Genomic DNA, 27654 nt, shown 5'->3' with positions numbered 1-27654 from the left:
TCGCACTCCTCCCCTATATGCATTTCCCTGGCTTGAGAATATTTCATTATAGAGGGTTTTTAAAAAGACTGAGCCATTTAGAGTGGTTTTTTCACTCATCATAGGGAATTGTAAGCTCTCCTGGTCATTTGCCTAGCTGACCTCCCTACAGAGCAGTGCTGGCAACATTACAGAAACGAGAAGAAATCAGCTCCACCAGGAATAGCTGGATGAGCCAGTGAAGGCACAAAATAGAAACTCTGCTGTGAAGTGGTACAGACCTGGTGCAGGCTCAGGAAATCATCACAAAGCAAGAGCCTTTCACCTCTGGGAGCCCCAAACTTACAGATTAAACTGCCATGTACCAATAATTAATAAAAGTCACCAGAACATGAATAAATGGGCTCTCACTGAGTAAGCAGCTAACAACACTGTTTATACACCTGAAGTGTGCTGTCGTGCACACCTGGAAGGTGGTAATTCCCTTTGTTCTCTGCATCTGCAGAAACAGCTTCATGCAAAAGGTTTAGTAGTTACAAGGTCACAAAGGTGTACTACCCCTAAGTACAGTGTCAAAATATGCATTTTATGAAGAAGGAGGAGGGAAAAAAAGCCCACTTAATAAAAACAATCTACTGGCTTTGCACATCAGATCTAGATGGAAAGCAAAGGAAAATCTATGCTGCTTTGCAACTTCTTTTTAACCAGGTGAACTGAAAATGTGATGAGCTACACATTTCAATATTATATGCCCACACCCAAAGGGTGCACAAGGAGTGGAGAGGAACAGGACTGCATGTTCTTTTTTCAAATTGCACCTATTATCTAATATACCAGTAGAAACATTTCCCACAATAATGATATGCATACGCCTCAAAAGCTGTTTGTTTGGCAACCTTGATGTATACTTCATTAAAGTATTGCCTGGCACATCTCCTTGCAAGCTTACTGCAATGATTTAACCAAAAAATCCAGAGCCATCTTCTGTCCACATTGTAAGCACAGGAAAAACCAAGCATGGACTGTCATTTTCTGAATGAATTTACACAGCTTTAGAACCACAGACTGTTTACATGGGTGACACAGACTAAAGTGTTTGTCCTGCATCACAATACTCTCAAGTGAAGACAGCTGGATTCTATTCTACCAGGAACATCAATCAATAGAGCTGCCAACTAGATTCAAATGAGGAAAGCAGCTATCATTGAAAAAAGTCAAACAAGAGGCAGAACTGGATGCAACTATATCACAGATTGTGTTAAAAAAGTTTTAAAAACATCCAGAACTACTTGCAAATTGAATGAATTAGATGTGAAAGAAAACAAAAATGGTGCACTTGGAGTTGCCAAAGAGAAGAATGGTTCCATCAGGAACGTCAGCAATTCTTTTCCACCTTCAGTAGGCTGGGAGGAAGCAAACAGTACCTTTGGGGTGCTGTGTTGTTCCTGGTGTTTCTGTCTGCAAGCTTTCCATTGAGTTCAGAGAACACTTCCTCTTGCATATCGTTTGCAGAAGACTTCACTGTGCACTCGGAAGCATTTATTTCAGATTACATCCAAAAAGTATCAGCACAGCCCTACAACTCTGGGTGTTCAGTTCTTCACCTGGACATGGTGCAGGAGGGCTCTCTAACACCTTTGGCAAGTGGCACTGATAATGACGAGCTGGTTTCACTCCTCTAACAGAGAACTGTCCTAAACACCTAGGGACAAACTGCTTTGCAGAGAGCCAAGCTGTGGAAGCAGTTAAAAAATTATGTAAAACAAAATACTCCATTCAGCTTGCAGTTTAAGCAGGGAGTGAAACAGAAAACATATTTCAACACACAAAAATGCTGCTAGGGACCTTCATATATTTATCTCCTGTGGCTTCTCTTTGGGTCAGAAATGACCACAGTGCCAAATGCACAGCACATCAGTGATTACCCATTCCTATTTATAACTCCCATGTGCCAAATAACTATGACAGAAGGCTCACCATAAACACCCTCATTTTCCATTTATAAATAATACACAGTTTGCTGAAAGGATTCCACAAATAGTAGCACTGCACATCTGCAGTAACATAGGAGACTCAGCAAATGTGCATTATTGGCAAGTTTTTAAAATACCTATAGGCAAGTTTGTGGTTTGTCTATGGCTGCATTTAGTGCAGCTTGCATGATCCAATCTGTGCATATTTGCTGGGTGTAATGTTACTATATTTACATTATTAGCATATCCAAATTTATTTTTGGGAGGGTAAAAAACTGAGGGAGTGGTGACTGAGTCAAGATCCCACATATTAGATTTCCATTTGGAATAGGTTTCCCAAGGCATCTAATTTCATTTGCAGCATTGTATGTCTGGGACTTCTCCACATCTAATTGATGGAAAATATTATGTCTGTGTTTTTATCCAATTCCTAAAAGGCATTCCCTTTATATGGTTATAAGTACTTCAGTTGTGTATGCCAGCAGACTTTTGGTATTGCCATACAAAAGAAAGCATGCTGGATTTTCCATAATGGGCATCAATTCCTGCAGCTGCTGAGTCTTGGCTTTTTAAACTATTGACAGTATGTCCAGCAATATACCCTTAAATGTCAAAAAGAATTTGGAACATCAAGTATTTGAAATTAATTTCCTAAAGGTCTGTATGGATCAAAAGAAACTCGAGTTGAGACTGAGTCCTGCAGGAATGAGGGAAAAGAAAAACAAAGTATCAGGAAATCTATTGCCAACTTTGACATGATAAGAAGGAATGAGAAATCTACAGAGAAGCTTCACTTGTTAACACTGAGTCCCTGGTTGGGGAGACATGTCAGAAAGAAGCATTTTGCTAGGAGAAATAAAGGTATTTTTAATGTAAGTTTACAAGGATCACATTTGCTCCTGACTTATCTCCACCCAAATCACACTTTACAGTAGGAATTACTTTATATCTGAACCATCAGACTGAAACTGATTCTGCAGGAGTATGATAAGAAGCCCAGGGATGGGCATCTGCTTCATTCCAACTTAGACCAGCAGAATGGACCCACAGGAGATAAATTACCCTGCAGAACTAGAATACAGCTGGCAATGCCTCTGCTCTACGAAATGAATCACTTTGGACCTGGATCACAAAAAGGATCACTGATAAAGGCTGTTGATGGATTTAAAGGAAGTGGAAAACCAATGCAAATAGAAGATGTGACCAGAAAAAGAAATGGATAGATCCACAGATCATTTCAATTGCAATTACCAAATTGTCTCTTTGGGGTTTACTTTGCTGCAGCTGTTGGCAGGGCCAGCACACAGTGCAGAAGGAGCTGTGACATTTAGCTCCTTAGCAGGCTGTTCAGCAGCTCAGTGATCCATCCAGACCTGCTGCTCTGAGCAAGGCCCACCCACACTACAGCAGATCAAAGAACACTCCAGCCAAGGTGTTCCAATTGCTGTTCAACTCCAGAATGGCAACAAACAGCTTACTCATAAACTACAGATCCAAAACACAACCAACTTTTTGCATAAGTAGGAAATCAATTACATATGTGATTTCTGAAAACCAAGTTAGTATTCTGGCTTTGTATTCACTTTGCTTCAGGAAGGTACAATTCAAAAGCTGAGACTGTCAGAAGCTTGTGCCTAATGTTAAAATAAATATGGTTTATAGACATTGTTTGTAAGCTAATAATTCAGACATGCTTATTTGTAAGCTAAGGACAGTATTGATCACATTAAGACAAGGGTTTAAGATCCTGCCATCACTACAAATAACTCCTATTAACTGAGTGTATAATGGCAGGACAGATTTTCTCTATTTGCTGTATTTATGGCATTGAAAGCTCTGAAGAATTAGTGCTCAGGGAATTTCAGGATTTATTAACAAACCAAGAGTGAAAAAAAATCTGTATTCCAGGAATAAATAACTATATGAAATTGCCATCTCCCACTTGCTGTACAATATAGACAAAATTCAATTAAACCCATGTAAACAAAGTTTCAGACACAAGAACAAAACCAACGATGCTTTTGCACAAAAAGAACAGCTCCTTTAGGAAAAGATGAAATCAATATACTTAACCTTTACATTCCAGACGATTGCCAAATCATCTCACTTTGGCAAGGTTTCTCATGTAAACAATCACCAATTAAATTAAAAATCTGGGAGAAAAAGCTAGTTACATTCCTTCTGGGAAAGACTTCTGTGGATATAAATCAAACACCAGTGGAGGATAAGAATACAATAACATTTCCTATAAATCCAAGGCTTATAGCCTCCAATCATCTAAGTCCATGCAGACCCTAAAAGCCAGTACCCTGTAGGAATATTCAAGCAAGCTCCAGACATGCTTATACATGGAATACAAACAGCATATCAGCACTTATCAGCAAGGTTTCTACTGGAACATGAAGAAAACAGTCAAAGATGCCGTGACACACTGAGGTGCAGAAGCCTGGATAATACACTCCCCAGGAGGCCAGGCTTACTGTAAGGAGGCCTTTAATAGCTGATCATCACTGTGGGCTGCACTTGGATTTTCACCAAGTAGTTCATTGCTCTGCAATACTGAATCTGGCAGTGCTGACTGCTGGTGGAGATTTGTTGGAGATGAAACCGAGGTTCTAAAGTTTATCTTAAAATCTATCAGCAGAGGGCATGGGAGGGAAGAGGGGGTTAGACTTCAAAAGCAGGAGAGAAAGTTTTCCCCATTCAGGGAGTTCTTGAGGAACAGCTCTTGATTTGGCTCCCTATCTTCATGGGACAAGGCTTGAGAGATCATAAGTCAGGAGAGCACCAGGACAGCACCCTGAAAGATGCATGCTTTTCCCAGGTCCTTGGAGAGATAACTCCCATTCCAAAGGGTGCTGTGCAAGAAAAAAAGGCTTCTAGCTTGGGATGAGCAGGCAATGAGCCCTGTGGAGTGCAGCCTTTGACAGGTTCACTGTTTGGAGGGTGTGGGTGTGCCACCGTTTCTCCACATTTCCGTGGACTATTACAGAAGAGATAACACTTGCATTCAGTTTTTCCCCTTCAAACAGGCTCTGAATGGAAACATACAGAGTGTTTCCTCATCAGCCCATCACACATGTGGAGAGCTCTTGGCACACACAACCAGCCTGTTTGCTCAAGAAAAACATACACACCTATGCAAATACAGCCCATGGCAGGTTTCTTCAATTATCATGTCTCAGTCTCTCATTGCAAAGCCTCAAGAAATCCTAATTTATTCTGGCACTGTTGCTTTGATACCTGCATTTTGCAGCTAGTGGACATGAGACAACAGGAATTACATATGCCCTTGCCCAGGTCAGAGGAAAGTTTATGGCCAACTATGCTCTCATTAGCTTTCTGGCAGAGATTCTGGGACTATTGCTGGCCTGTACGTGCCTGTATTAACAAACAGTGTGCATAATGCTCCTACCACATATCTAGCTGGAAGCTGTTCTGGCTATGGCTTCTGCCATTTTGAGTATTAAACATGCCTTTGACAGGTTTAGGTGAAATATTAAAAACAGTCTCAGAAAGACACGCTCAGATAAATTCTACCTCAGCTAATTTTGGTTCCAGTTCAAAGAGGACATTATAAAAAGTCATGTTTGGAATATCAGAAACCACATTACTAAACTAAATTTTGCAGTTTCTAAGCAATTAATACTTTGATTAACAAATTGGAGACCTTCAGACTCCATTTCCTTTCTGTGTGTGTCAGTCAGGTTAACAAAACCCAGAGCAGAAAGAAAGAATTGCCTGGCTCTGTGTTCATCTTCAATATTCCTGCCACTGAGTCATCTACCTCTGCTGCTGACTTCACAGAATGCCAGTCTCATCATGAGCTAGTGCTGGCTTAAAAACACAGATGCACTGCGACAAAGCACAGTTCTGGAGAGGCTGTCAGGCACAGGAAATACTGATGTGTGTTATCCATCGATCCTCCTCAGCTGGACAGCAGTGTTACCTTCCTGTGTGTGTTTGGCCACTAAACTCTGTTGGGAGAGGTTCATATTCCTGAGATAAACAGTGAAACTTGGCTCCAAAGTGTAGCTGTGCAGTACAGCTGGCAAGACCTGCAGTGGCAGGGCCAGGACAGTTGTTTTTTCTCTCAGCACTAACATCATAAATTGATGTATCAGGAATCAATCCTTCTCCTCCAAAAGTTAGATTTGGGAGAGTTTTGTGAAGGAAGAAAGGGACAAGTCTTGCAGAGAAATAATCAAACCAGGCACTGCAAAGCAGTGATTATTCTCGCAGAATTAGTCTCTTTTGGGAAGGTACAGGATATATGTTTAGGATGGGTCTGAGAGAGAGAGACAGGATCCTCTTCTGCCTGAATCTCTGCTGAGGAAACATCTCTTTCCTTTGTAACCACCTTCCTCTTGTCACTTAATAAGTAGAAAGACTGAGGGAGAGCAGTAACAATGCAGGAGCTATCTGAAGAGGAGGCAAGGGTGGTATTTAGACAAACCACAAGTTCTCATGTTCATTATCTTCTCACCAAATGAAGTCTTCTTACTCACCTGTGCATTGTTCTCATCCAGTTGCCCTACTTCTGTTCATTATGTAGCATTCATTAACTGGTCCTAGGGATAGCAATTGAGAATGAGTAATTATCTCCCTAGCACAAAGAATAAGGGTCAGATTCTTAGAGGTGACTGCTGGAGGTTTAAAAAAATAGAAATGAAAAAACAATCAGGCCTGCTTTGTCAATTGATGGTGCATAAAGACAGCCAGGATTTAAAGAAAGAGATATGATATATTTTGAGTCTAAAAGTTTTGCATTACCAAAGCAGATTTTGATGAGACACAGATTTCAGAGGCTCTATACTGTCAGTTCTCCTTTCCACCTAGATATCCCATGGCCACTCTGTGTGCCCTTTATTCAGGTCAGTTCAAGTATCAGTGGTAAATAATTTTCCACATCTGTCTCAGTAAAACTTTAGCACTTTATTCTCACACCTCCAGGTATTGTGATTTAAAGCAGCAGATCAGTGTGGTAGCAGTTTACCAGTGACTGAAGGGCAGAGCTAAGGCCACTGAAGGATTACTCATCTGGAACATATCAAGTTTGTGCTGTTGTGAGGTGGCTGCTGTTGTTACCTATGCTGGTTGTTCTTTATTGTAATACAAACTTTCCTGGCTGAAAATACTGCCACTGTTACACTTTATTTTAGTATTTCTCCAGTAGACTCCTCACCAGTAATTACATAATGCAGTGGTGAATCACAATGGTCCATTGTAGCCTAGCAGGGCCAATCCCAATCCAGAACATCTTGAACAACATCACAAAGGTCTCCTTTGCAGCAGTGAATGTTTCACATACTTGATTTTTTCCTTCATCACAAACCCTGGTCTTACCTTCTCTCAAGACTCCTTCCAAAACAGCAAAGAGTGCTTCTTCTGGCAGAGGCAGGGCCTGGCCTTCTGCACAGAAAATATTTTTCCTAATAATAAATATAACTGTGTTCTTCTATATAAACAGTTATGTAAAAAGCTTTCTATGGAGGAAGGAAAGGAAGAGAGGCTTTCCAAAGTAATTTTTTATATTTCATGAAGCAGCTATTAGTAAGGACAAGCCTGGATTTCATGATAGAGAGGATGGACAGAGGGGAAAGGATCACATTTATAAAGTTCTGTAGTAAGGGGGAGAGAAACAAATTTGACAAGTGTGAGCAATACAGTAGATAAACATTTTCTGACTGGAAATTGTTAGCATTAACACAAAAAGAATGTTAAGCAGCATCATCTTGTTCCCTCCTAAAGCAGTCTGAATTAAAGCTCTGTCTGAACACAGTACACTTCTTACTGTACACTTCTTCTGGTAGTCACTATTGAGTCCTATATATTAATCCTTGGAACTGTTAATGTGAAGTATGAGAAAGAGAGTAAATTTAAACACTAATTGAATCCTACATGAACCTCCTCACACTAAGTACTCAACTAAGCTATGGCTCCTGTATTGGAAGCTCACCAAATCAGTCCTGAAATGGGGCACACGTGTGCTGATCAGGAATGAAATAAGATATTAATGAAAATTTCAGAGCACTGTGTAAAGTCTTGGCAACAACCTTTAATTATTAGCGCCCTAGAGATTCACTCGATATCTTGAGTATTTTTCCATTTGCCTCTAATGGTAATTTTTATTTTTATTTTTATTAAGATTGAATTTGAAAAGCACAATACTGGAATCAACAATTATCCAATGAAGAGCTGAAAAGCACACAAGGCAGTCCCAGGCTCTCGCTTTTCTGTAATGCCTCTGCTTTTCACCCCTATACTGGGAGTGGAGCACTTTTCTAGAAATCCTTTTGCTGCTGGATGAAAAACAATTCCATATGTGTGCCAGTACAGATAAGTAATTATGAGAAGCAGACACACTAATCCTCCTCCTCAAAGCAAAACCAGGTTTTATGCAGCATGGGTTTCATCACAGTGTCTTTCAGGGGAAAAAAAAAACTCTGTCTAGGCTCCCTGTGGAAATGACACTTGTTTCCAAGCAGAACTGCAGATTTGCACTGTCATCCAGAAAGACTTCCAGAGATCTGAGCTGAGAAATCCAAGCTCAGAGGAGTGGTTCATAATACTTATTAGTAAGCAAACCAGACTGTGTTTAGGAAGCAAAGCCGAGATTCCTTTCCCCAGAAATAATACACTTGCAGCAGCTAATTGTTAATGTCATTCAAGTGCTTTTGGAATCACTAATCCTCTACAGCCAAAACTACCCCATTGGCTAAGTGTTACTCAGCTGGGGACTAGGGGAAGGTACAGGACTGGGGCCTAGGAAAACATCACAAGAAAGAGTACTAACAGTAAAAGTAACATAAATATTCCCTCCATGGGAACTTGGATATGTGGCAATACCATAGCACAGATGGAAACTGATTTGCAATCACTGGCACAGGCCTACACGGGAATTTTTTTGTGGCTGACATTTTTAATTGAAACTTTCGTAGTTATAACAATAAGATTTTGCAATGTGGCTGTTTACCTAAATGCTTTAAACTTTATTTACCACCTCCCCCTTCAACTGGCAAATTATACTGAAATACAAAGGAATTAGGATTTTTTTCCCTGAGGATTACATGGTAGCTGGCTAAGAGAGATTCACAGACACTGCACTAAGGAGTTAAAAAGCTCGAGAATGCAGTGGTTAAAATTCTCTAAGATGAAAAATGTTACTACTCTGGGTGCACGTGAGCCAGGAAGGATGGGCCGTCTGTATGAGGACAATAGAGTATTCCCTGGCTTACAGCCAGCTCATAATTCACAGACAGGCATTATCAGCCAAAGTTAATTTTTTTTTTTTTGATTAATCATCTGCCAGGGCTTGAGAGTTTGTGGCTAATTGTTCCATTCTTGACTACAGAATGAATTAGAGAACAATGTGCAGTCCTAAGCCAGGGAGGAAAAACATAAAGCAAACCCCTGAGCACATAATGAATAGTTCAGATGAGTTGGATACTTTGCTCCTCTGTTCATAAAGATGCAGGGAAAATCCACTGCTCCAAGGAACAGCACGCACAAGTGACAGATGTTAAATCCTACGCCCTGTGCTCTCAGGTTACTGGACTGATGTTGGACTGCTCCGTTTGTGGAATAATAGGCTTAAGCAAGGAAGAAAGGAGAGCAGGATTACATTAGAAGGTTAACTCAGATTTAAGAAATAACTGAGGCAGCAGGTGTCCACGGAATGATGAATGGGCAGCAACATAAAACAGACACCTTTCATTATAGGTGGATGAAAAATACTATTTAAAAGGATATTACAGAGCACTGCCTGTGACTATTTCTCTATGCTGGCAACATAAATTAAAGGTCTCTCAGTACCAGCTTGTGTAAGTGAAGGACTGAAAACCAAAATTTTCGGGTGCACCAACCACCAACCACCATTGTTTGTGCCTTCCCAGCCAAATCATCATGTTTCCAGTGTAACACTTTTTAAAGTTTTTAAATTCTCCAAAATGTATTATTTTCAAACAAAAAAAAATGTAGTATTAAAAATAAAAATGTAAAGGAAGAAAAACACATTAATACATAAGCCATAATACAGTCATTGTCCATGACTCCTCTCATTCACCTCAATAACAGTATGTCTGTAAAAGAGAATAGAGAAAGAAGATGAAAGATAGATAAATATATTGGAATTGTGATGGGGAAACAAAAAGAGGAGGCAACCTCTGCTTGGGCTTCCTGTTTCCACTGAAAATGAAGAAGGAATAGGACACACTTTTCACTGCCAAGAAATAGAACTCAGAAAGTAATGACCAAAAAGGGCAGCAAGGTTTAGATTAAACTTTCAAAAGGAACACCAAAGGTCTGATGACCTAAACATAAATAAATACTCCCTAATACTATTAAACGCTTCTGGGGTGAAGAAACAAAATTGACTGACATTAGAGAATAAACCAGTGCTGACGCAGAACAGAAATGGTGACTCAGAGGAAAACACGTCATCCCAGAATCTGAGGAGATCCTGCAGCCCCATTCCTATGTAACACTATAAAAAAGGATGGGTAGGAACACAGGTATTTAGCTCACCATAGGCATGCAAAGGGATGGAGGCACCTGAGATTGCTGAGCAGTTCAAGGGACCCAAAAGTCAATGTGAGGAACTACTGACACACTTATGCAGAGCCTGGCAGCAAATGACAATCCATATATTCAAATATGAAAGAAAATGTGAACTTGTAGGAGCTAATCACTGCAGTCTGTTTTACAAGTTACTCAGCCAAGCAACACATTGCCAGCACAAATCACACCAAGTTAGTATTTACCAGGGCTAATTTTGAGTAAGCCAAGGCAGCAAAAGCTTTACTGCACTACATTACACTGCCAAAAAAATTTCTGAATCAGAGGCTCTGTGTGCATAGATAATGACAAGAAAAAGGTCATACATGTACACCTGCAAAAGAATTGGGTTCTGTGTGGAAAACCTTTCTTTATAGTCCACCTCCTTGTTTTCTTCTTTTCTCTGTATATCTCCATTGCTTTGAGCACTGGCAGCAATAAATTCCAAAATGAGCAATGTAGCTTTTGGGCCTGAATCCATACAAGAACAATAGAGAAGAGCATTAAAAGTTGCACTTCACTGATCATTTTTATGATATGCAGGGGACACAAAACAGCCTTTCTCCCTTGCACCCTACTAAATGTTTTCTCTGTATGTGGTAATTCATCTAATAATACTAACAACTACTACTACTACTGATATTGAATTCCAGCACTTCTTTAAATAGTGGAATGAACTTCAGGTTCTTATACTAGATATGCTACACCACAGAAATAGGAACAAAAAACAAGAAGACCAATCTGACTTGCCTTTGCAAACTGAAGAACAATATAAAGTGTGTTCTCCAGCCACCAGTTAATTCTGAACAGAGACACTGCTACAAGTACAATATCATTAACCTTCAGCAGTCATTTTACAGTGTAAGGAATGAACACATCCTTTCCCAAAGCTCTTCACTTGGCAATGCATCTGTGCACACAGGTGGCCTGGGGAGCAGCAGAGGAGTTCTCTGTTCCCACAACGTGACCGAGATGGGCAGCAGCCACGGGGACCATGCTGAGGGAACATAAAGGCTACAGGCAAGCAAGGACACTTGCCAAAGGTGGTTTAGCAGAGCTGGTACTGCAGACACAGCTTTAGGGTTCCAGAGTCTTTACACTTTATCCCAACTTCAGATAGGAGTAAGTTGTAAACGTGTACAGAGAAGTTTACACAGCATGTATCAACATCAATAAAAACAGATGTTGATACATCTCCAGTAAATCTCCTTCTGGCTCATGGGTGAGGCTAAGAACTCATCATTTCCTTTAGTAACACTGTTAGCATAAGAGATAACACAGAGAGAAAAGGTATTCTGGGGAAAAATCAGAAAATTATTCTGCTACTATATGGAGAAAAAAATCACAGCAGAAATACAGAGTCTAGGCAGTACAAAGTTTATGACATCATGGCTCAGCACCCAATAGTTTCATCCTTTCTTTAAAATTAAATGACAGCTTGATACCAACACACCTGATATATTCTGATATACAGTACAAGATGACAAGTACCTATGACACTTACACACATGGGTCAACATTAAAAAAAAAATACTGGCAATTGCAGCAGAATATAGCCAGGCTCACGAATACACTGTGTCCATCAGTAAGGTGAAATGAAAAATGGCTCTTATACAAATCTCTGTAAACATTCACTGCCTCTTTCAGATAATCAAACACCCATTTCAGCCACATAAATTGGAAAGTGATAAATTCCCTGTGTGCTCTGTGTTTGTACTGTACCAATAAATAAGCAGCACGGGATTTCACGAGCCATCGAGCTTGTCACCAGGTGTGTGTCTGTCATTAGCCACAGGCAGAGCTGCTGGAGACACAGCAAGGACAGCTCAGAGGGAGGCACAGGTGAGCCATGGCCATGGCACAGCCAGGTTCTGTGGTCTGAGCTGGGAGGGGAAGAGCCATCACCTCACACATCTCAGCCACAAAGGGCTGACCTAGCACGGGGCTCTCTCACAGCTCCTGGTGAGACTCCAAACAAGTGCAAGTGAAGCCCCAGAAGGAGTTTGAAAGACAAACAGCTGTTAGAAAAACTCTGAGTAAGGAGCTTAGATCATCTTTACTACTTTTAAGTCAATTTTCAACAATGAGAAATTGTCTTTGGCTTTGGTGCATGGAACAGAGTCAAAAGAATATTGAAAGACGTTCCCTGCGTGATGTGAAAAAATGGATTTAAATCCTGTCCATTAGAGTGCAAAACAAACCATTTAGTTAATTCCACTGTGAAATTTAAAATTCATGGTAAAGAAATATATTAAAGGCTTTTTCACAACCACAAGAAGATGAAATATAGTTGAAACATGCATGTAAAATGTGTACATTTTCCCTATAGAGATAATAAATAAGCTAAATAGCTATTTTCTTCCTAATTATTTGCATAATGTGATAGGATAATGTATGCAACTAAACTCATAAATTAATCCTGAAGATTTTTGCATGTGAGCTATTTCTGAGTAGAGTCATATTGAATTCAACCATAAAATCAACACCAGTTTATTCCATAAAATATAGCACAGCATGATAAATGCAGAATTCTTTTTACTGCCTGTTAATCCCCATATATTGGAAATGTCAAGCTTAGTGGGGCGCTAGTGCTGTGGGTATTGTTTGAACTGTAAGGATAATGGGGGCTGAAGAGCTAAAAGGGATTTTCTTGTACCAGTATTTCCTTTCTTAGTGAAGATAAAATTCTCTTTACTGTGACCTGTGCATTTTGTTCCAGATGCATCAAATGCTTCCTTCATCTTTTATTTAGCAGCCTGATGCCTACCTCACCTGCCAGTAGAGCAGTGACAGATGGGGATGTGAGTGCAGTGTCCATAAAACAGGATCACTTCCTGATCAACCACGGCTCATCCAACACCCCTTTCCTCACTGACACGGGACTGGGCCAGAAATTCACCCAGGAGGCTCCTCTCTGTTCCAGGAGCCAGTCTTGCTTCCAAAGGACTTTCCCATGCCGTCAGAATGGGACCCTCAGTTCTAACTGAGGCAGAGCAGGGCTCAAGCCCTCACCCCACAGCCCTAAGGACCCACCGGCTCCAGAGGCACAGGGGCCGCACAGCCGTGAGCGCAGCTCCTCCCAGCTCTGCTGCTCTTTAGAGCTATTTCTGCAATGCATGAGCTGAGTGATAAAGTTAAATGTGCAAAGACACTTCAAGCTCCACCAGCAACCCTGATATTTATAGTCAGCCCTTTGTAAGCACAAATGACTCTGACTTCAACATTGACGCCACCTCTTTATCAGCTTAAATATTTGAGGATACTCAGACTAGAGAGTTTCTATTAACTTAATACAAACCTCAAACAAACGTGCCTAAATTATCACCACCTGCTCATTGACAAGATCCTAATTCCTCCTCCTCCATGTGTGAGACTTCAGACCTTTTAATGTCTGAACATTGACAGTGTGACAGTTTTAAACCTACATCATAGAACACTGACACAGCGAATGTGCCAATTTCAAGATGACTGCCAGGAAAACATAAACTGTTTGACATTTAATAAGCTTGTGTTTTCATAGAAATACAATGTGTTCTAGATGGTTTGTTTCTATGAAAACACATGGTTAGAAATGAAATGAAATATAGTTTTCTCAGCACTAAGCACCAAAACGTAAATTAAAAAAAAAATTATCTGACAAAAATGCACTAAAAATCAAGTAGCTTAGAATTCACATTTGTATTAAATAATCAATGAAGTGTTAAATAGAACAGCTCATGGAATTATTGTTACTTCTTTTAAAATGAAGAATAAAGATACTTTTTTGAAGAGTGCTGCATTTGATAACACAAAGCAAAGAGAACACAGAGAAGGCAGTTTGGGAGAACTCCATTACCCCAACTTTACTGACAAATAGTCTGATAAGATCCTAGTTTCTTTCCTTATCAAAATTAATACTTTTATAATAGAGTGAACAACAACTAAATATAGTATGCTGTAGCACTGTGGGAATAAAGGATAAGCTATAGCACTTGACAGTGAACAAAGTGGCTCTGAAGTGGCTCTTCTGGCTCTAAAGCCAAGGGCAGCTTTTCTACTGATTCCAAAAGATACACAACTTTCCCATTTTTTGAATGTCACTGCACCTGTCCTTTGATCATGTCCCTGGGGGGAAAAGTTTTGTGAGGAAAATGAAGACTGCAACAATTAAAGGAGTGAAGGCTTCTAGTAAAAAGAAAAATCTTGTTTTTATGAATATGATATGTTCAGAGTATAGACAGCGTCAGATTTCAGTTGGTAGCTGCTGTTGCACAGAGATTCTTGGACTATCTTAGAAATGCTCTTTTGAAAGAGGCTAAGAACTCATATTCTAATTTTATAATCTGGGCATGCTTATCTTGATGCATGGAAGTAGAAGTGTGATGTGTTACAATCTCACTGGAATCGAACAGAAATTTCAGAGATTTAATGGATCAAATATGAAAACCGCCATCATTCAGCTCTGTGGTCTTTCCTTTAAACACAGTTTGATCCCCTACTTCAGCTGAAGCTTCCATCTCTCTTCCTACCTGCTGAACAGACCTTCTGGTTGACAAAACGAGCACTACCAAGTCTGATTTGGAGAGAAACTTTGTGGAGGCTCCTATGCCAGTGCCATGAAGTCATTTGGAACATACAAGCCAAATTTGACACAACAGAAAAAATAGGATTTACTGGACAATCTATACCCACACCAGATATGCAGAGTCTTTTCTGCTTGTGCAGAACACACACCAAAAGATCCATCACACTGAACTGCTCAGCTTTGTGATTTCAGGATCTTGAGAAATGGAAATGAGCAGTTACATGTAAACCTTCCCAGTGTGTACTTATTAGAACACAAAACCACTTGCTAGGTTGGACCCCAAGTTCCACTGCTGATTTAATCCAGAGTGAGGAAAGCAGTTTGTTTATAAAGCAGGTGCTGGGTTCCCATCTGCAATGCTGTCATAAAACCTCCCCTCCAATATCAGTGAAAAGCAGCAAATGAACACACAGTAAAGGGAATTTCTTTTGTAAACAGGGGTTACCAGGTATTACTTTCACAAAGAATAATAATAACTTCCCAAAATACTTGTTTGAAGTTAAGGTTCTCTGTCTCTCTCTTTTAAAGGTTCCCTGTTAGAACAGGGATTTTTTGGTGTCAACATTTCTGGTTTCTCAAAGACAAAATGTTCCAGAGAAATTTGCATTACTGCTTCTAAAGACAGGATTTCATGCTAAAATGTACTCTCAAAACAGCTGACAGTGAGGTGGTGAAGTCCTGTTGACAGGACGTGGAAATTTAAGGTTGAAGTACCTGAACTGCCTCATTTCTAGGTCGGCTCTTAAAGTCATGCCACCACCATCCCACATGAAGGACAACACACCCTGCTCTGAGTTAACAAGGGCTTTTCTTACCTCCCCTCTGAAAACTGCAGGAAAAAATGGAGACTTTCAGTGAAATATTTTTTGAAATATCTAAAGCTCTGCCTAACAGGAAAATTATTTTCAGCCAGCCTTTAGTACCCTTATGTCCTCAAACAGCATGTAAAATCATCTTTTTGAATGACCTCTTTACTTCCACCTTTACTTCAAGGACCGTAACTCTGGACTAAGCCACCAATATAGGCAGGGAAAAGGAAAAAGAGTGAGAGCAAAAGAAATGTGAAGACTTTAAACAGGAAACTTGCCTTATCTGCAGAACTTGCCTTTACAGCCAGCAAGTATCACATCTCCATATCAGTTAGGTAACATAACAAAGATAAAGAAACAGTTCTTCAGACAAACATTGGTGAGAAGGATGGTTATCAACTGATGCCTTTATCTAAGAGGAAATCACTAAATGCCTTTGGTCATGTAGTGGCTTTCTGAAACCAGAGGTTTCCCTACCTCTGTTACACAGAGATTAAATAAAGCCTTGTTTGAATTTCCAAAAAACTGCAAGAACACCACCACTCTTGTGAACTGGTTTTTGAAGTTGGTGATAAACACCTCAAAAAAAAGAAATAAAAAGAGAGAGAGAGAGAAAGAGGAAATTGCTTTGCTTTGAGGGTGTGCCTAGTCTGTTGTACAGCAAGTGACAGAGCTGCACCCCACAACTGATAGTCTGTGCTCACTTTAAACAAAAACCTCTCACACACAGGGGAAGCTAAGCCAGATAACAAAAATGCCTCACAAGTTTTGTTTTTCCAGCCAAGGTGTCATCCCCTTGGTCAAGGCTTCCTATTTAATTCACTTCTTATTTTCTTTACAATAACTCGTTGAAGGTTCTTTTCTAGTTCAAAATGAGAATCTAACCATTAATGGCAATAAGGTTAAGAAAAGAAACTTCCCAAAGTCCCATATGCAATCCCTTGAAACAGTAACTTCTATTTAGGTGAGATCTCTTCCTTTGATCAAGTGACCTGTGAATCCAAACCCAGACAATAACATAATTTAAGGCAAGGTGACTGCAGTGGGGTTAAAGACCAAATCAAAGTTCTACTACCATGTGTTTTAAAAGCAAGAGATAAAGTGGCAATGGATATTTACACTCAATTCAAAGGTATTCACACTGGAGGATGGAATTTTGCTACTGACATAGTCTCTTCTCTCTCCTTCCCTGCATAAACATATGTAGAAAAAAGGTTATTTCAATACTGTGATGCTCATTTCAATGTGCACTAATCAGCACATCATCAGTATGTGCCAGAGCACACATATTTTAACTATTCTTTTGTAGTGAATGTACAATTAATTCAAAGTAATTTTGGAATTACAGAGAAATGGTGTTATTTTGTCTTATTGTGAATGTGCTGTATTTTTTCTCATGTTTTCAACTGGAACACAACTACTAAGACACAAGAGAACATTTAATTATTCCTCTATATCAAACTGACACCGGGCAACATTTTTCCTCAGTCTTTCAGTTTAATGAAGGATTCTGCAGAAGGAGTTTGTGTGTGGGCATAGTTTGGGTAAGCAGATGACCATCTTCCTACCCCTCATGCAAATTACAAATGCAGCTGACATTTAAGAACTCACACTCAAACCAAAGTATCTCTCACTATGGTTTGATCCATGTAAACCTCAAAAATCACCTGTACTCCTAACTGTAACTCATGTCTAGCAAGATTTCTGAAATGCTGTGTGCACAGTTCTCCCTCCTTGCTCTCCTACTCCCCCCAGGTAAGTAATATACACAAAGACATAGCATTTTGGCAATATAGCTCAAAACTATTCAAGTGTTCTGAAAACAAAAGGAATAAAGTTGAGAAGTTGAATTTTAAGGAGGAAATTCAGTATTCTGTATCCCAAATTCCCTCAAGATTCTATTTGACTTTTGGTTGATCCATTTCTGTTCCCTTTCAGCTGCAAGGTTTAGCTCTTTAGACCGACCCACACTGCCCTTTGCAACTTCTTGTCCTTACTTCATGATGTTAGGAGACTTATAGGGAGAAAAACCTGACCAGAAAACTATATAGAAAAACTATATTTAAATGAGAAGCTTTACAAATATCATCGTTGTTTGGTCATAACATTAAGAACAAACTCCTCATTAGGAGCTGAAGTGATTACCTGATCTGCCTTATATAAGGAGCTGTCTTAGTTACTGTCTGCATCAGACTGTGCTCCCAGCTGGGTCAACATTTAAATAATTCTAGGTTGATGTGCTTAGAGAAAGGCTGCAAAACTTCCAATATTTTCACAGTCCTTATTAAGCTTAGCTATCAACATACATTAAAGAGCCCTTTTCAGGTTCAATAGTTGTGTCAGGATGGCAAGTGCTCAAGTCTAGCAATGCACTGTCAAATAAATGAGTCTATTAGAGATGATGGAATCAGTCCCTGGTTTCAAAATTCAGATAATAAAATGTGCTTTTTTTGGTTCAGATACCAACCTTGGAGAAGTCCCTATGACTGAGCTTGCTTTAGAATCATTAGAATTCAGCCTTACTACAAAGCAATGAAGCATTGTGCTATAAACAATGCTGTGAAGTGAAATGAATGTAAGCAGAAAACTCCACAGATTCTTCTCAAAGCGTGAAAACAGGTAGCAGCAATACATCCATAGAAAAAAAATATCCACTTGGACTTGAAATGTTTGAACAACTGCTATGAAGATCATGTTTTAATCCTGATTTTAACCGCAATTTAATCCCAACACTTTGCTGTATTTTGTGGCAATCCATTCACAAAGATTCACCTTTCTATAAAGACTGAGGTGACTTCAAGGAGCTGTTCAAATCAAACCAAATGAGTCTTGCACAGGTCTTGTTTAGAAAGTACAATTATTTCTTAGGGAGCTATTGCAAAGGACGTAGTCAGAAGTATTTCCCTGTAAGCATAGTTAGAGCTGGCTAGAGTTAGACTATTCAGAGTCAAAATATGCAACCCATATATTAAAGAAGAAAGTCATAAGCAGTAACACTTCCCATTTGCTTTCACATTGTTTGCATTGAAAAATATGCAGAATGCAAAAGTAGACTTGGAGAAGTCTCATCTGTCAGTTTTCTGACAGAGGCCCAAGACACTCAAAAAATTAAAAAAAAAAATTAACTTAATGACTGTGCAAAGAACAACTCCAGAGCAGAGCAGTAGCTCTCAGAGTTGGATTACAGTCTTAGAATGAGAAGAATATCAGATATTTTTAAGCTTAGATTCAGCCCATAACACAGTTCTCTTCTATAACAAATGAACACACCAGAACTGTGGACAGCTGTTCTTATCAAGCTGGAAACATTAACTTCATGTAACAGCTGCAAGAGTTCTAAAGAGATTCTGAAAGACAGGAGATTTTAAAAACAAAAAACCAGGCAATGGTAGGAGGCTGATGAAAGCATGTTTCAGCCAACAGGACTTGCTGAAGCAGCTGCAATAGGATTCAGAGCAGTTCTACACTTTCCATGTTAAAGTACATTGCACTGCAGGAGGTGTTCATGACTTCATTTACTATTACCTACATCAGATGGCTTAGGAACTAATACACAGAAAAAAAAGAAGGCTACAAAACATGCAAGAGCAACTTCTGTGAAATTATAAAGCAATACTTTGGCATAAGAGAACACCACAGACATTCCCAATGTATTTACTGCCTGCATCCACAAGCAGTTCAAATTTATTTTTGAGTCATGTCCACAATCTTATAATATCCATCAACCACACTAACAGAATTTAGCTCTCTAATGTCAGAAACCCCTTAATGCTCTCCTAACACTTCATCATTCCTTAGAACATAGGCCTCCAAATATTTTTTAAACATTAAAGAGAATGTCTCTCTCCATCTTGTCTGCTCCCACAAGAGTGAGCAGAAAAGAAATTAAGTGTGATCAGAACTAGAATATATTGATTTGCAATTTAGAAGTATCTGATCTATAATCCAACATACACAGACACATAAATTTTCATACTGGATTATTAACATTTTCCAAATACTTATAAGTCTTCATTTGTTAAAATTACTTCTCAACTTGTTTGCTGTTTTTCCCTTGCTCTGGTTTGCATACTGCTTCATTATTAAAGGCACCAAAAACCTATATGAGGGTATTTACCAGAAAATTCACAGTAAAGTAAGCCCATAAATAATGGTTACAACCAAAAACCCCAAATAGATAGATGGTGCTCTATATACTCAGAACAGAACCAGAGAAGAGTCCTGATATTATCTTCAAGTGCAGCTAATAGTCACAGCTCCCCATGGGACTTCCAGGGCAGTGCATTTAATTGCCTGTTCTGTCAGCCTTAGAGAAAAGGAAATGTTCCTTCCAAGTGTGCCAAGGGTTGGGGCCCAGGCACAAGCCAAGCTTTTTGGGCAGCTAAGAGAAGGTTAGAGGCAAAAGGTTTGTCTCAGCTCTGAGGTCACAGGTTATTCTGTGAGGACACAAAACATACATTAATAAAAATTCTTCTGACACTTTACCCATGGCTGTTTCCACATGGGTAAAGGGGCTGGTTTCTCTCACAAAGGTTGGAACTTTTACAGAGAAAATATTCCACTGGGGCAGAACTGCCAGGAAGAACCAGATCATCCACAGATTTTACCTACAGTCATGTCAAGGATGTCACACATCCTTACCCATTGCTATCCTGTGTACTCTTTCTCCCAAGCCAACCAGAAACACTTTCTGACTTTAAAAATATCCCCTCCTCTCCTCGTTATTTGACAATGCCTCCGTCTTTGTCCCTGTACTCAATAATTTGGCCACACAAAAAGAAAGCAATGTTCATTCTCTCTCAGGCAGCAAACAAGTCACTGACACAGTGTTTTGTGTGGCAACCAAACCAAACTTTCCACAGGGATGGCCTCAAAGGAGAATTAAAGGCACAAAGCTGAGTTGTTGATGAAGAGGCTTCCTTCGGCTCACAGCACAGAAGTTAAAAAAAGAAAAAAGAAATAAAAGTAAAAAGAAGTGTAGCAGTAGTTCAGTAAAAGTTTTGAACAAGAGAACAGCCCTAGATAGCTGTCTTCAGATTCCTCATCAGGGCAAACAGTGCTTCAAGGACAAGCAGGAAAGTAGCAGCTATTTGAGGCAACTTCATTATAAAATCATTTTTAATAAGCAATCTGAACAAAGAGAGGGAATGCTCTTGCAGAGAAGCTCCCAAGGGATCTTAAGGCTGCCCAGTAAAGTTATTAGGAGGTTACACACAAGGGACCAAACAGCTATTTTATTGGCCTCAGGGGACAGGGTTTAGTTTTCACCTGTTCTCTTTAGGCCTTGGTGCTAACAGCAGATCCCGTTAACCATCAGTTTTCTGTAGGCTCCTGTTTTGTGAGGGAAAAGTATCATTTACTTACTTTAGTCTGCCCATGAAACACATGAGGTGAAGTCGACAGTACAATGCACAGTAGATAAGCAATTAGAAATCAGATCAGAAAAAAGAAAATCACAGGGACTTTCAAACAAAATAACTAGCAAACACTGAGAAATTTTTAGCAGTGGCAGTAAATACAATATATAAAGTAAAATCAGAGAAGAGAAATTGGGGTCTTGGGTTCCATTAAGTTGCAAACATTAATATATGCTTGTAGAACTTTGGTGAAAAACAATTCTAGAATAGTTGGATATCTGAGAAGCTGAAGAGCTGACTTCTGCCCCAAATCTACCTCTTCATTTTAACAAGCAGTGTGCTCTTCCTAGCAACTGCTTATTTAGAGTCAGTGATGGGAAGGCCATGGTGCAGGAATGGATCTCTGCCCAGGACAGTTAAGAGTGTGCCTTTGAGTCCATGAACAAGATATTCCCTTTTTTTGGCTCATTGTGCTGTAGCAGCAATGCAGGCACAGCACTCCAAGGTCCAGGCAAAGGCTCAGAGCTTGTCAGGACAATGGGCAGCTGTGGGGACACCTAAACTCCCAACTTCCCAGCTCTTTAGTGGAAGGGATGGGCTTATTTCTACCCCTTGCCAACAAAGTTGCCAGTTCTTCATGTAAATGGTTTTATCTAGTGGTAAAAATTAAAAGCACACAGTTTCCAGTTATTTTTTCAGCAGGAGCTCACGTCATTAAAATCAGCACCTAGCTTTGAAAACACTTCTTATCTGCCAGAAATTAACTGAAAGGATAATTTCAGTTTAAGTAAGGAACAGTTCACCCAAAATTAAGGAAGTCATACAGAGATGCCTACTGACATAATTGTTTAAGAAAAATTCCTTCAATTTAAATATCTTGATAAATCACAAGAAGAAACATGCTCTTTCTCTCCAAATGGTGACAAGTTAGTCTACATGAATGAAGCAATTGTCACTTGTGTCCTCAGCTGAGAAAAGCCATGATCCACACTGTGGAGGCCATGAAACTAATTACATGAAGTGTGGCAAGATTTAGATTTAAAATGCCAGAAACCAAATACTGCACATGCAAGCCTAAAGGCTCAGCCTAAAGCCCAGTCAGTCAGTATTAAACACTGCTTCCTTTGCAGCCTTCTGTTGCCCAGAATTTCAGACTTTTATCATCACTGATACAATGATGCCTTTTTGAATTTGCAAAAAGGGTGAACTTGTGCAAAGTTACAATTCACTTGGAGTATTTTCCTATTCAGAGCATGAGACATGGCAGGAAGAAGGTTGTTTTACAAACATGACTGCCAGTCAAATGATCAGAAAAGAATCTAAATGTCTGTCATGTCTTTCTCGAGTCAAAAAAGAACTGAAAGACCAGAAGTCCCACTTTGTATGGAAGATGAGACAGGACTTGTCCTCTACCATCCGACAGAATAGAGCTTATCTAAAGTGATGGTTAACCTACAAATAGCCATGTGAGCTCAAGAGAATAATTCTACAAACAGACAGAAGGCATGATTTTTTTCTTCAAAAGTCTGTTTAATCTTAAACTTGAACTGAGCAAAGAAGGGCATTTTGAGGTGGATAACATTTATTCCCTTAGTGCTCCTTGGAAGATTATTGCACTCCCTGTTTAAAAGTGTCACATTTTACAACACTTAAACTGTGATAAAGTGAAAATGTGGAGAAGCACCAATGAAGCAGAATACTTGATAAAATTAGTTGCCTAAAAAAGGATAAAAATCTCTCAGGTTTTAGATAGTTAAATTATGAAAGACCTGCATTTCTTCAGCACTACTATATTGCATGTGTACAAATATTAAGCTACAGTTAGATTCAGAACTACCTGAGCACCTGCCATCATCACAGGAGTTCCATTTCACCTGACAGGACACTTTTGTCACAGACTAGTGTCAAGAAGGGGATAAAATGTACCTAGACCCTCAAACAATAAACCCAGGAAAAATTAAGTACTGGAGACAGACTTCCAACAATTTCAAAACCTGCACAATTAAAACAGCTGTTAGGGTGAAGTCTGAAAAGGATTAATCTGATGTTTGAAATGCATCATGTATCAAACTTTCTGGTATTATGTTAAAAATTTTTCTTTTCCTCCACTAATTTCTTTCTTCTTTTCCACTCATTTTCTCCACTCCACTTCTTTCTCCCTAATTAAATTAAAGGTCATTAGAAATAAGTGGTAGTTTACAGTCAGTCAACACCCTCATATACCACACATCATAAATTTGGAATAAGACAATTTCCTTCATTTTTCTGAAGATCAGAGCAGGCAATGTATATACTACATTACAGTGTAATGTATATACCCTACACAAAGGGTTTGCTAGAATGTTTTTTGAAATTTCTTTGCAGAAATATTACTCTACATAATTTTGTCTGGACAAAGTATTTATACTGATACAAAATGATGGGCAAATTCTAGATCATATATTGGTGCACAAACTCTGTCATTTGTAGTTGTTAACGACTCCGACTTTGTAATTCTTGTATTTAGATGTTTATATTAAATGATCTTTTTCTAACTCATTCCAAAACTTGGATTTTATTGGCTACTTTTTCTATTCAATTAAAAAACCTAATTCTAGGCAAAAAGGGAGAAAAAAGCTTACTGTGCACGATGCCAAAATACCAAAGATGCACAGTTTACATCCATTCCTACTCTATGAGAATTTGTCATAACAGGAATGAATTCTAAAAGAACTTAAACCAAAACAGAATGAAACCTCATACATATTTGCTAGCAAATGTAGCTCACATTTTCATCATGCCAATTACAGCCTATTGCTCCTTCTATTTTAATCCCTTCTTAATGGGCAAGCTTATCTTCCCGTTATTCAGGCAACTTTTCTATTCATGCTTCAGCAATTGCATGACAACTGATTAACAAATCGGGGAACTACTCTTTGACAGTTCTCTTAGAAAAGCACAGAGTTCTCAACATGAAAGACACTGGAACCCTAATTTCTGTTTGAACTAGATGAAAGGCCTTGTATGGTGAGCAGCACTAATCATCTCTCACAGCTGAGAAACACATCTTTTTTTCATCACAGGCCTGAAACAACTTCAGCTGAGATACACGGTGACAATATTGCACCAGGCTGGTGTGGCTGAGGACCCTGTTTCCTGTGCTCTTTAGGTCTGTGGTCACTACCTAATCTTCCCTTCAAAATTCCCAGTACTGGAGCTGGAGCTGTGGCTCTGTGGGTCAGCTCATGGCACTGCTGTACAAAAGCCAGGGTACTTTTGGCTGATTCCCAGGGCTGTGTTACAAACCACCACTGACCTGTGCACAAGGGAGCCCAGGACTGCACTGGCACAATCACCAGCTACCCAGCACCTCTAGACAGGGGGTGGCCCCATGCCAGGGCCAACCCCAGGGGCAAGGCTGTGCAATGTCACCCTGAGAATCAGGCCCTCAATATTGTTTTTCTACAAGTTCTAGCCACTTTCCCAGGAAAGTAACTATAAACATAGGTGCTTATACATTCCATTAAAGATACGCCTTTTGATGGACATCTCTCATGGTCAGTGCAGTTGGGGAGGTGTTAACCTGATTATCCAATCCCTGGTCATGGTCAGAAACCCATAAATACTGAAAGAAAAAATAAAGTTTACTCTTTCTTTCACCACACCTCAGACTGCGTCCGTGTGACTCATTTTGTGTCCAACAGTGACAGTGCAAGGAGCTGGACACTGTTCTGTGGGTACATGGAGCACATCAGCGTCCTGTGCTGTCAATCCCAGTCAGCATGAGCTCAAACATTCACCAAAAATACCAGGGTCAAGTTCTGCCCTCAGCTGCCTGCCTTGTAGCTTTCATTAAGTTAAACAAAACCATCATTCAGCCAAAGAGGGTCTAGCCCTTAAAATGCATTAAGCAGCAAACCCACCCAAGCAAAGGAGGACCATCATGCTCTAAAAGTTTGAGATATTTAAAATTTGTTTCAACACTCACACTAATCAGCTTCTCATATGAAATTTTCAAATCTGCTTTTTAACTCTACACAGTGAGAATTCATCATCTCAAGTCAGATTTTTCACTCTATGAGTATTATAAAACCAGGAATGAAGTAAGAATGAAAGCCATGTAAAGACACTTTACGACACCCTAGAAGCTGTGGTATAAATACTTCAAAATACATAAAATGCATATATATTTGTAAATTTTGAGCAGCTTAGCACCTGTTTTGTAAGAGGGTTTTCATGAGTGTAATAGCCTCAGTTTTAGCCTACTCCTGCTTCAGATCCTGGGCAAGTACAATTCTTGCACTACCAGATTTCCAAACCTCCACAGTATCTGAAGAACCTCAACATACTCCTTCAGCTACTAATCCCAGTATTTTTTCAGAATTGTGCTTCAAGCTCCCTGCAGGGTAGATAAGAGTTGATCCCCAGAAATGATGTCTTTGAAGAGGATTTGGAATAAATGTATATGCACACATCCACAGCCATTTCCAAGGTCACCACTTATGGGGGCTGCTAGCTCATATGGTTGAGAGCAAAACAAGAACCTTCACTTTTTCATTGAGTTCCTTAAGCACAAGCAGAGAATGATTTATTTTATAGATCAGTGCACAGGAAGGGACAGAAGACGTACAATCAAATTATTTTGATTTGAATCATACTGCATATATAACAGACATAAAAATAATCATTCTTCTCACCTGTATTTTCTGGGTATGTTAACTATCAGCCTGCTCTAAGGTAGATATAGTACATCAAGGAATTCTGCCTTTCCTCACAACTTTCTTTTTCTGCCCTCTGACTTCACAGATATGTGAGTACCACATATACACACACACATTGTACATCCAACAACACTTTGGGTGAGGGCTGAAACCCCTAAGGCAGAAAAAATACCAGAATTTTTAAAATGGAGCTTTCTCAGGTCAGACTAACACCAATTAGCCTGAGCATCACAGCACAGCATAACAGGAATTCCATTTGTGAGAGAAGGCCAAATCAAAAGATATTACTTACATGTATGAGTCTTCTTTGTTACAGAAATACCTATAGGGAAGAAACGACACCAGTGTTAGCAAAGCAACCACTGAGTAAATTCTTTTGACATATAATTCATCATTAATCTATTTTATCAGACACACAGCAGCCACTCTAAGAGAGGAATGAAAATTGCCATGATTTGTATGTTAAAGGTGGAAGGATCTCCCCTCTGAGTGAAGATTTTAATGGTACATTCTCTCCTCAGACCTCCCCAGTAAATGTTTCAACATGCATTGTTTTGACTCTGTTGCTGCAATGCCTATCTCCACACTGCTGGTTTAAAACTGGAGCTGATACAAAAAAGAAGATACCAGTAATGCCATGGAAGCCCCCTTTATTTTCCATGGCCAAAAATCTTCCCACACTCCTATTAACCAGTGCCCATTAAACCACTCAGACAGAATGGATTTGAGCAGCACAAGTCATTTGCTGTGTTATTAAGTTCAAGCAGTTTCTCAATGGCAAGCTGTAGCTTATGCTCATTAAAACCAAACAAACAGCTCTCTCAATATGACTACTGCTTGCCATAATTCCAAGCCAGATGCAAATATCTCCAAGCTGTTAAAGATAGACTTTCTGAAGTAATAAAGATGTTTTCATGCTAGACAGACATGTGGCAGCAATCACCAACAATGGTCCAGTGCCAGTGAAATTTGAGAGGCATTTCAAAGAAATCAACAGAGTGAACAGAATGAGGCAAAATTTGTAATACCAAATAAAGATAAGATTAACTCCGCTAAATGTCATTGGAATTCATGCTTGAATACAAACAATATTGTCTCCACTTTAGTAGATAACTGGTGACTTACTCAGACCCATCAGTATTTAAGCTTCACTCTCCTTGGGGGTAATTTTATGAGATGATGAGAAAGAGGTTACTGGAGGCAGTACAAGTATTTAAAACATTTCATTTGTGATCAAGGCCTAAAATGAAATTTTGGAATTGGGATTGTCTGGATTAATATTAAAAATTCATGTAAGAGAGAGAGACCTGAATCTCCTTTGCTACCCTCCAACTCCTTCAACCATCTCTTCCAAAACAAATTACTATGGAAAGAAATAGACTTTTATTTCAGTCTTCTTGGTTGTGGAGCATCTAAGAGATGCAAGTAAATTACAGTAACTCAGAAGAATGTAGACACCTTATTTGCAAATACAGAGCTAACTTCCAAAGCAAACAGTTTTCAAATTATTTGTGGTTTTGATTGATCCATAAAACCCTAGTGCCAATCCCAAATATTGAGCTATCAAGTTTGACATAACTGTCACAGGATTTTTAAATTTAAATTAAAATTAATTTTTTTAATTTTTAAAAATCGCACTTATGTTGCTATTGGCATTTTGGTTTTGAATTACCTAGTTCTATAAGTGTGAGCACTGGGACCTTTGTTTTCCCTGTA

General features: G+C 39.3%; 1 protein-coding gene across 1 annotated transcript in view; it reads right to left on the bottom strand.

Annotated features, from left to right (window-relative positions):
- Positions 1-26599, bottom strand: part of RORA (RAR related orphan receptor A) — a 102153-nt gene extending 75554 nt beyond the window's left edge. The window contains exons 1-2 of the mRNA XM_015638405.2: positions 26566-26599; positions 26231-26260 (exon numbers count right to left, since the gene is read on the bottom strand). Coding sequence (XP_015493891.1) covers positions 26231-26260; positions 26566-26599 — 64 coding nt within the window. The remainder of the gene's footprint in view (positions 1-26230; positions 26261-26565) is intronic.
- Between the last annotated feature and the right edge of the window lie 1055 nt (positions 26600-27654).

Source organism: Parus major, chromosome 10 (assembly GCF_001522545.3).
Source record: "Parus major isolate Abel chromosome 10, Parus_major1.1, whole genome shotgun sequence".
Lineage (NCBI taxonomy): Eukaryota > Metazoa > Chordata > Aves > Passeriformes > Paridae > Parus > Parus major.
The sequence above is the reverse complement of the archived record's forward strand: the minus strand, read 5'-3'. Positions and strand labels throughout refer to the sequence as shown.